Here is a 10,304-nt window from a genome sequence, read left to right as displayed (position 1 = left end):
ATAGAATAGATCTTTGTTGGATCAACGTGTATTCCCGACTCGTTAACCACGTGACCAAGGAAGTGGACTTCTTGGATCCAGAAGTCACACTTGGAGAATTTCAAGTAGAACTGCTCCTTCCTTAGGAGTTCCAAGATAAGACGCAAGTGTTGCTCATGATCCTCCTTGCTCTTAGAATAAATCAAAATGTCATCGATAAACAAAATGACAAAGTCATCAACATACGGTTTGCACACATGGTTCATGAGATCCATGAAAACCGTAGGTCCGTTGGTTAACCCGAATGGCATGACCAAAAACTCGTAATGGTCGTACCGTGTTCGGAAGGCTGTTTTGGGAACATCTTTCTCTCATACTCTCATCTGATTATAGCCCGATGTTAAAACGATTTTTGAATAGAAGCTTGACCCTTGCAGCTGTTCAAACCGATCATCGATGCGAGGTATAGGATAACGGTTCTATTTGATATAAGCCTCACTTCCAGAGTAGAAGCATCCCTTCTGATAACCCTGATTCTGCTGTGGCTGCTCTCTCTGTTGTTGCTGCAGCTGTTGCTATTATTGTTGTTGTTGAGGTTGCTGCTATTCTTGTTTTGGGAATGTAGCTCTACAGTCTTTCGCCATGTGACCAACCTTGTCACACCTCTGATAGACACGAGTGCACTACCCATGATGATGGTAGTTACACTTGTTGCACTTCGGCTGCTTGCCTGCGTAAGAACCTTGATTCTGGTTATTGTTCTGGTTTTGATTTGCAGAGGAAGACTGGTTGAAGTTGTGGTTGTTGTTATCAGTCTTCTTCTGTTGCTAGTTTGAGTTGGAAGACTTGTCTATTTCATTCCACTTTTGCTTGTTGACGACAGCTGGAGTAGTCACAGCACCATGCTCTGGTTGTGAACCACGTTCAACTTCCTTATCAGTTATTTTGTGGGCTAGACGGATGATCCATGGTAAGTTATCAATATTCGCCGCAGTAACCATACCCTTGATATGTGGCGCCAACCCACTGATCTACAGCCCGATCCTCCTGTGGGGCGGGCTCAATAAGTTTGGGCACATGGCTGCAAGCTCATGATTTCGCTTTGTATAAGCTTCGATTTCGGATCCCACCATCTTCAGATGATAGTACTCATTCTCCAGCTCTGAATTTAGTCACGAGGACAGTACTCCTCTCGCAACAACTCCATGAAATCATCCCATGTTGTAGCATTCGCCATTTCAATTTTCAGCATTTGAACTTGGGCATTCCACCAAGTTAAGGTACCATCCTCCAGTGTGCCTGAAGCAAACTTCACTCTGCGCCCCCCGCCCCCCCCCCCCCCATCGGATAATTACACATAGCGAACCTCGATTCAGCCTTTTCAAACCAGCTGAGAAGTCCCACTACTCATTCAGTTCCATTGAATGTTTGCGGCTTGCAATCCATGAACGCCTTGAAAGTACAGATAGGCAGATTGTTTTGATACTGGTTCACGTGTTGACCTGATGTATGAATGAAAATTTGAGTATGCGAATAAAGAAAAAGAATCGTCTTATTGTGAATGTCGTACGAGCTTGCTGAGCTGCTAGGGCCTTAGCCACACACGTGTTGATGAGATCCGTCAACTCCGCCTGAGTCATGACAATGTTGCCACATCCACCGCCGTGGCCATCACTGTGTCCACCACCGCGTCCACTCATGATTCTGTATTCACAAGAAGAGTGGAAAGAGTAAGAACCACGATTGAATATAAATCAATCATTGTTGTGACTATAGATTGTTGAATCCCCAGTTATGTCGGATAATGGGTCAGAATCCTTTCACACTTGCTAAGCCTCACTGGGACTCACATACACCTCAAATTATTATTACATATGCACTCGTAATGATAATGTGATTTGCATATTCATCTCAGTTCCTCTTAACTTGCGTCAAAAGATCTTCAGATTCGAGTGTTAAAAACTAATATGTTGTCAAAACGATAAGAATCATGAAATTCTAGAGATGCTACAATATTGTGTATGCAACTATATGCAATGCAATGCGTATGTGTATGCTAAGTGTAAAATGTATATAGTAAGTAAAGACGAACCTAGCAATCTGGAGCGTAGTGTCATAGTCGCCTTCGGAACTGATTCAGTTATAGTATGGTTTTATAAAACGTTTTAAAAACCTAGTTCACTATAACCAGTGGCTCTGCTACCAAACTGTCACACCCTCAAAGTATCACATGCGGAAACCACCACAAGAAGTGTGACATACCAGGATCTAGCCATGACATAACATAACATCAAATATGTTAACATCGGCATGACCCATGACATCCACAGCTCCTCCGATTGCAAGCTCTGTTTCATGAAGTCACCTAACGACATGCAAGCATATGTTTGGACCTCTAAGGTTTGCATGAAATCAAAGATCAAAGATATCAATGTACAATCATAAAGCAACTACCCTAGTTTGATTCTAGATGGATTGAAAGATCAAGTTTGATGATTTGTGTGATGTGCAACCAGAATGATTAGAGAGTGATTAGAGAAGAATGATTCGCAACTAATGATTTGTGAGGGAGGTTTTAGGGTTAGGAGTAGTTTAATAAACTTTCACAAATACTCTAGACATCCCCCTAACTATGAAACTATCACACCAAGCCACCTAACTCATGCAATTCATATTTAAAACACATAATTCACACTAATCATGTAAACCGTCCGTTTGTAATTATTTGTATTAGTCACCAACGTTTGAGAGTTATCATACGTGTGTTCCGGTAATTTTCGGAATTACTAACGTAGACTCATTTAACTAACCCTAGTTAAATGCAGTGCTATGAATGTATATTAAATTAACTATGCTTAGGTTTAGGTAATAACCTGAAGTTGCAGGTTGTCACACCCTAAGAGTTAAAGGCAAATACTCAATCGCTTGCCATTGCGCAAACCCCTTGAAGGTTTTAGTCATTCAAAGTTTTAAATAACCAAAAGATATAAAAAAATATATTTAATAGGATTCAACAATTTTTTTAGTAAATGATAAAAGATGGACATTAAAATATAAAACACGTTAGTTTTTCCTTTTATGTAAAATGTTTAAATGAAACTCGTATATTTCTTTTCACACCTATCAACTAAAACCACCTAAAAGGCGTGTGTTTTTATAGTAATGCTATTTGAATAATATGATATACACACCCTGTCATTTTAGTATCTCCCGCACCCACCAACCCTACTCCTTATAAGTAACATGAGATCAGTGGGATGAACCAACTCATCCATCTTCTTCTATAGTGTGCTAGAATAAAGCGGCGCATACACTTGCTTTATCATCCTACGCACCTAGAAAAGCACTTCTATTTCTAGACAAGGTACATAAGTGATTATATGAGCACATATTTGTTTATGTATATCTTCTTAATATGTTTAGAAAAAATCTGTTGATCAATGAGGCACAAGTTCGCTATTTAATTTCTTACCTAATTAAAAGTTTGCTACTTTTGAAAGTTGATGTGTTTCTAGAGATCTGATTGTTCTACAAAATTGTCCCCTTTTTTGTGTATATGTGTTTGATTGAGCTTTTAGGTGTTCTGACTAATCCAGAATTGAATCCATGTTTAACACTATAACATTGTCTAAATACTTATATTTGTGTTCTTGAATATCTTTTTTGATTTAGGAAGGAAGTAAACACATGTTTCTATTGTGGAATTCTAAGGACATATCAATTATTATGCCAAAGGTACACATTTATGCGCCTCATATATAAGATTTATCAATGTAATTATTAATTGAATATATTCATATATACGTATATATATATATATATATACATATATATATATATGGTTAGGTTCATTAGTGAGCAACCCCTTGATTGTAAACACTAGTGAACTAATACTAGCCCTTGATTATCAATACAAAAGTGTATTTTACGAGTTGATGATGTAAATAAATGGCCAGGATTTTTTCACTCAGTTCACAAATATATATATATATATATATACATATATATATATATATATATATATACATATATATATATATATATATATATATATATATATATATATATATATATATATATATATATATAGAGAGAGAGAGAGAGAGAAAGTATAATGTACTTCAGGGCTTAACCTACATTAACATACATGACAAAAAATATAACGTGCGTTATTATCATAGAACGTGCGTGATTATAGTCTCATGCGTGATTATGTGGTCCCATGTGGTCCCATGCGTGATTATGTGGTCCCATGCGTGATTATACCCCTGATCCAACGGTTACCATTGTCTCCTACATGATGTATGATAAGGCTTTTTGTATGTTAACCTTACTCTATATATATATATATATATAGGGAAGATTTAAATGAGAACGCTAAATATTGTGAGAACCGTGAGAACAAATGAAATAACCGCGAGAACTTGGTTTTGATTGGTTTTTTCATTCGTTCTCACGGTTCTGGCAATATTTAGCGTTCTCAAGATAACTCTCCCCTATATATATATATATATATATATATATATATATATATATATATATATATATATATATATATATATATATATAATTGCGCTAAAATAAGAACCACCTCGAGTTGTAAGAACCGTGAGAACTTTTTGATCCGGGGCGAGGTGGACCATTTTTTTTAATAAACGTAGATGTGTGTATTATAAACACATTTGTAAAAAAAAAAATTCAAAAAAAATGTCGTGTGTGTAGTTTTGAGCACCACAAGTTTGTGTTTACGGCGGCAATTTTTTTTTTTGAATTTTTTTTACAAATGTGTTTATATTTTTTAATTTTTTTTACAAATGTGTTTATAATACACGAATCTACGTTTATGAAAAAAAATTTTTGGTCCACCTCGCCCCGTACGGTGTAGTTCTCACGGTTCTTACAACTCGAGGTGGTTCTCATTTTAGCGGTCCACTATATATATATATATGTATGTATGGCAATAATTCATTAGAAATCACCTTTTATTGCGAGAACCACCAGAAACAAAGAAACAATGTGAAAACAACCAAAACTACTTAAAAACACAAAAAAAAAAAAAACTTTTTTATTTTTCGTTAAAAACCGGATCTTCTTATTTATAAAAAAAAAATATTTTTCATTTAGTTGTCAGGTTTTGTTTTACGGTTTAGTTTTTGGCATTTATCTTGGTAGGGTAGGTGGGAGGTTTAGGTTTTTTTTTTTTTTTTTTTTTTTTTTTTTTTTGGAGGGGGTGTTTAGGTTTGTTAGTTTTTGTGGGTGGGGGGTTAATTTTTTGGGAGTGGGTGGTTTAGGTTTTTGTTTTGTTCTTTTTCCGGGGGGGGGGGGGGTTGTGGGGTGTTTAGGTTTTTTTATGGTGGTGGGGTGAGATTATTTTGTTGTGTTCACATCGGTTTCTCATGGTTCTTCTAGCAATAAGTAGCAATAAGGGTGGTTCTTGCATGAAACGTAGGCATTTACATTAAAACATTTCCGTTTTGGTATTTATTTAAATGACTTAAGAGACTATTATTTATTTATTTATTTATTTTTTGCAGTGGAATTTATTGTTTGGATCATAGTAATAAATTTAAAAATAGAACATTGTATTTTCTACGAACGTAATATTGGTTATTTGTTTGTGTATTGTTATTCTTACCATTACTATTTTTTGTGTTCTTTGAGTTTATATTACTTAAAAATTACTTAAAAATACATAAAGTAACATCAGGTTTTCTTTAATGAAATTAAATAAATAGATTTACAAAAACTGTTACAAATCCTTTGATTATTGTGGTTTGGATATTTGTGGGATTTATGTTATTATTGTAGTAGGACTAAAATATCTTAGTTAGGAGCCGAAGAATTGTGGTTTGCGACTAGATACTGCCGTTGCGACTATTGTAGCTTGGCTCTTGGGACTTGATTATTGTGTTTTATTATTGTGTTCTTGAATAATTGTCCATGGATCTTCTTTACTCAGATTGTGATGGTGAAAAGAATCCATGTTTGGAATTGGTGATCTTGGAAATAAGATTTTGCATATATGGTAATATCTAATTCTTATTTATTTACTTATCCATTCGTTGGAGCTTCTCGCAATTGTATTATTTTGGTATTGTTTTTTAATGGTTTGATAATATATGTTTTTTATTATCTCATTATCACATAATCTTCTTTTAATACTAATAGTTGTAAATGTCAAAAATAAATACCCCTTTTGTAGCTACATTACTCTTTGCACTTGAAGTTTTTTAAGTTCTAATATGAAAGAGGTGAGTATAACACACAAGTAGAAAAAGTGTGCATTGCAAAGAAAAAGCTGAGTAGTTTCAACGCAAAACACAAAAGAATCTAGGTGAAGTTGTTACTATGCTTATGGATGTAAGAAGGATTCTTAAACTTCACCCATTAATTAAACCTAAATGTCCATAATTATTAATAAATTGTTCGCCGCTATGTAACTGTTGTTTTAGACAAAAAACTGATTTTGAGATGATCCTGGACGTCCATTTTGAGCAGTTATTTAAATCTCAGCCGTATTAATTCCCAAAATTTGGCAGTTGAGCGGTTGAGCGGTTCTCTCCCACATCCCTGAATCTACGCAGAGGAGCGTCTTCTCCTCCAATATAAGATGCAAACATCTCATCGCGTTTTTCTGTTCTTCCTTCTCCTACACCCTCCTCTACCTGCTCCCTTAAATTTATCCCAATAAAACTCCCTTCCCTTTTCATACTCTGAAGAATCATGCTTCGTTTGTTGAATCATTGCTTTATCGTCAACTCTTGGCGGGGTAAAATTCGGAGGGCTTCGTGGTAGAAATTGATAGTTTCTACCATTGAAGCAACCGTGATTTTGCGGCCATGGAGTTCATCATGCTCGCCACACAGTTGAGTTGACACTCGCTTCTGTGAATACCTACTTAAATTGCAAATTAGGGTTTCAAATTGGGATTGATGATGTTCTGCAACAGGTCCCTTCATCGCGTAATTGTTTCCATTCAAGCAAATTACGAATTTTCAAATTGAATTTCATCTTTAATCGAATCACCGATTTTCTTTTTCTAAGTTTTCACTCAAGCGATTCTTTGGTTCTTACCTCATTCCTCAATGTCGATTTTTTTGTAGATTTCTAAAGGTAGTTGATTTTTGCTACTTCTGTTCACTCCTCGGCACTGATCTTTGATATTTCTGTTTATTTTTCTGAATGGATTGTGTTAATTTTTGTGAATGGATTATCCATCTGGTAAGGATATTTGATAAGTTTATTTGTTAATTTCTTATTCAAGATAAACAAAATATGAGATTATATGTTTATTTGTTAATATTTGTATTTGATGAAATGCTACATATGATCAAGTGGAGCAATTGTTAAAAGTCTCTTTGCTTTATGATTCTTATGTTTTCCAATTGCCTTTTTTCTACTAATATAATTATATAACATGTACAATTACAGACAGTTTGTGCATATGCAGAATGCATCAGCAACAGAGTATGTCTTTCTAACGCGTCTCGCCTGGCTATTAAGGTAACCACCATATCCATTATTCATGATACCAGTTAATTTTTGTATTTGGTAAATGTTGTGAATCGGACATGATTGGTTATAACTGGATACATGATGTTTGATACTTTGATGTAATGCCTCACTGATCCGCTAACAAGTGTGACTGAGTTTTAGTATTCTATATAAGAAATTTGTGAATAAGGTGAGACAACAAGCTAAGCTTGCTTGCCCGTTATGTAGGGGTGAAATCAACGGGTGGGCTGTGGTTGACCCTGCTCGGAAATTCATGGACTCGAAAACAAGAAATTGCACAGTTGGTACCTGTGATTTTGTTGGAAATTATTATCAACTAACAGAACATGCCAGCTGTGTACACCCAGGTGTTAGGCCAACAGATGTAGACCTTGAACGCGAACTTGAGTGGAGAAGGTTGGAAGAAGATATGGTGCAACAAGATCTGCTCAGTATGCAGTTGGAGTCGGATGATGCCGCTGAAGTCATTGTTGGTAAGCCTGATCTCCCTCTCCCGATTTGGGATTCTGATTACGCGATATTTGTTGGTACTTTAGAAGCAAATCTTGAAAATGTTTTATCTGAGTTTGATTTGTCTTCAGGCGACGTCACTTGGATTTGGCATCTTTGGTATAGCATGCCAGATAGTTCATCTTTAGATGAATCAGACAGTGATTCGTGAATGTAGTATGTCAAGAGAGAATGCCCGAACCACAAGAAGCAGAACCCCTAAACATGTCAGACAGAGATCAAAAAGTTCACCAAGTTCACATAACCGTCAAGAATAGGTAACTACATTGGTTGAGTTCCATGAGCTTAGCTCAAACCCGCTTTAGCTTTTATGTTGATTTCTCTTGGGTTATTCTGGGTCAGATATTGTTTGAATCCTATGTTAGTAATGTCAGATGTCTTTAGATCTGCTGCTAGTATACTGGTACTTTGATGATCTGTTTTTGTATTTTATTTTGTTTTCTTGGCTGATTTTCATTTTGATTTAATTGTACAACTTGTATGGGTTCATTTTAAAGTAAGTCTATTTATGCTTATTGTTGAGCTCGAATTTTATTTGAGTTGGGCTGGTCTAAAGCTGATTAGTTTTGAGACATTGGTCATGATTTTTAATTAAAATAGAAAAAAATAAAAGACAAATGTAACATCCCACTTCATAAACTAAATTAAAAATTACTTTATAAATAATAAAGAGTTGTATGTTGAAAGTTTATTTTTAATCTAGTATGATTAAATGATTGATACGGAAGGTTTGATAGAAACAAAATATGAGGACGGCTAACGTTGAAATTATAAGATGATAATGGGGGCTAGAGGTCATCAATACATTTTTTAAACACCTGAAAGATGTAGGGCGATTTGGACAGAAGAAAAATACACACCCAAACTATAATTCTAGAGAGAGAAAGTTACGGAAGAGAGGGAAAAGGGGGAGTTTGGCGATAAACTTTGGCCGAGGGTGCACCAGTACCTGCATGTTCTGTCTCCAGCCAAATCTTATGGTTTTAAGTAGGGGAGATAGGGCGGCAGAAGCGGTGTAGTCGTTTTCTTTGGCACCCGCGAGCGACGATCAAGATTAGGCATTGGGTATGGGTTTCAAGGGTGGATCGGTATCTGCATGTTCTGTCTCCAGCCATATCTCATGGTTTTAACTTTTAAGTGTCGGTTGTGGCAAATTTTGGTAGCAAACTACAAAGTTCATACAAGATTGTTCGACAATGGAGTATTTCACAACTATGGTGATTATGGGTGTTGTTTGTTGTCTGATGGCTATTATAGGGTATTGTCGGGACCGCGGAAGCTTCCGACAACATAATCGGCTTAGACAACTGGCGGTTTTGGTAGAATAAGGTTGGTGGTGGCGGTCCTCAATAGTGGTAAGCGGCTGCGGGGGTGGATTTGAAACCCAAACTCAAACTAATAACATTGGCAGGTAAAAGATTATAACCAGAGTGTCATATGTTATGTTCTTTTTTTTTTTAATGATAACCATAATAGTATTTTGATTATTGATGTAAGTGGTTAAACAATAAGGTTTTTGAATCACAAATATTTCCTTTGATAATTTGTCAATAAGATTTGATAGTTGAATTTACTATTGTAGTAAAAAAATTAGGTCTTCGTTTATCCTTTTAGAGGATTTAAGGATTTTTTTTACAACTAGGCACCTGGGGTTTATACGTATATTTACTATAGTATTGATGATGGCTTTTAAGGGTTGGTATTGATTCTAAATTCTGTATGTAATTAATATTAGGAACTGAATCTTGTAACCATGAAGGATATATCATGGTGAAATAATGCTTTGTTGGGTGTCGAATCCAGCAAATAAATATAAAATAAACCTACTTAACACACTAAAAATAGTATAATGGAAGTAAGGTTTGTGTCCTCAGGGATACAGATTAACTAATTATACCAAAACGTTTTAAACACAGATACGGTTGTTTTGAAATGGGAGGGTTTTTAGTTTAACTAAAATGTAAAAACAATTTATAATTTTTAGATTAAAAAGAAAAGCTAATTAAAGTGGTTGGAAAATTCAGATGTTAAAAACTAATTTCAACACCAGGGCAATTTCTTGATTCGGTTCGACTTACGATCATTAACGGTCATGGTGCAATGATCATTTTTAAATAATAGTTCGTATCAATACTAGACGTCACGCAGTTCGGACATCCACTCTATCTAATGTCTAACCAAGCGCAATTCTTTGATTAGAGCCAACCCGCGACTCTAAACTCACGCCGTTCGGATTTTAGTGTGCGGGTTACGGGATAGAAGTATCAATTACAATTAAACACTCACGCTGTTCGGAGTGT

The 10,304-nt window shown here is 35.5% G+C and overlaps 1 protein-coding gene across 4 annotated transcripts; it reads left to right on the top strand.

Moving 5' to 3' along the window:
* Positions 1-6,511: 6,511 nt before the first annotated feature.
* On the top strand, positions 6,512-8,517 carry LOC110890804. 4 transcript variants are annotated; one of them, XM_022138452.2, is made up of 5 exons: positions 6,512-6,941; positions 7,083-7,200; positions 7,430-7,482; positions 7,702-7,967; positions 8,076-8,517. In XM_022138452.2, exons 2-5 carry the CDS (start codon positions 7,162-7,164, stop codon positions 8,153-8,155), a joined length of 438 nt encoding a protein of 145 aa, XP_021994144.1. In that variant the 5' UTR covers positions 6,512-6,941; positions 7,083-7,161; the 3' UTR covers positions 8,156-8,517. The 4 variants fall into 4 exon arrangements, 3 of the variants coding, with proteins under 3 accessions (XP_021994144.1, XP_021994146.1, XP_021994145.1); XR_002564781.2 differs by having other exon boundaries at positions 6,512-7,092; XM_022138454.2 differs by having other exon boundaries at positions 6,512-7,092; positions 7,411-7,482.
* Positions 8,518-10,304: the final 1,787 nt, after the last annotated feature.

This window comes from Helianthus annuus, chromosome 11 (assembly GCF_002127325.2).
Source record: "Helianthus annuus cultivar XRQ/B chromosome 11, HanXRQr2.0-SUNRISE, whole genome shotgun sequence".
Lineage (NCBI taxonomy): Eukaryota > Viridiplantae > Streptophyta > Magnoliopsida > Asterales > Asteraceae > Helianthus > Helianthus annuus.
This window is presented reverse-complemented; position numbering and strand designations above follow the sequence as displayed.

Excerpts from the sequence above, each read along its gene's own strand:
- LOC110890804 (XM_022138452.2), top strand. The coding sequence starts at position 7,162 with ATGGATTGTGTTAATTTTTGTGAATGGATTATCCATCTG. Across the intron at positions 7,201-7,429 it reads GTGAATGGATTATCCATCTG|AATGCATCAGCAACAGAGTA; the intron begins GTAAGGATATTT and ends GTGCATATGCAG. Across the intron at positions 7,483-7,701 it reads CGTCTCGCCTGGCTATTAAG|GGGTGAAATCAACGGGTGGG; the intron begins GTAACCACCATA and ends CCCGTTATGTAG.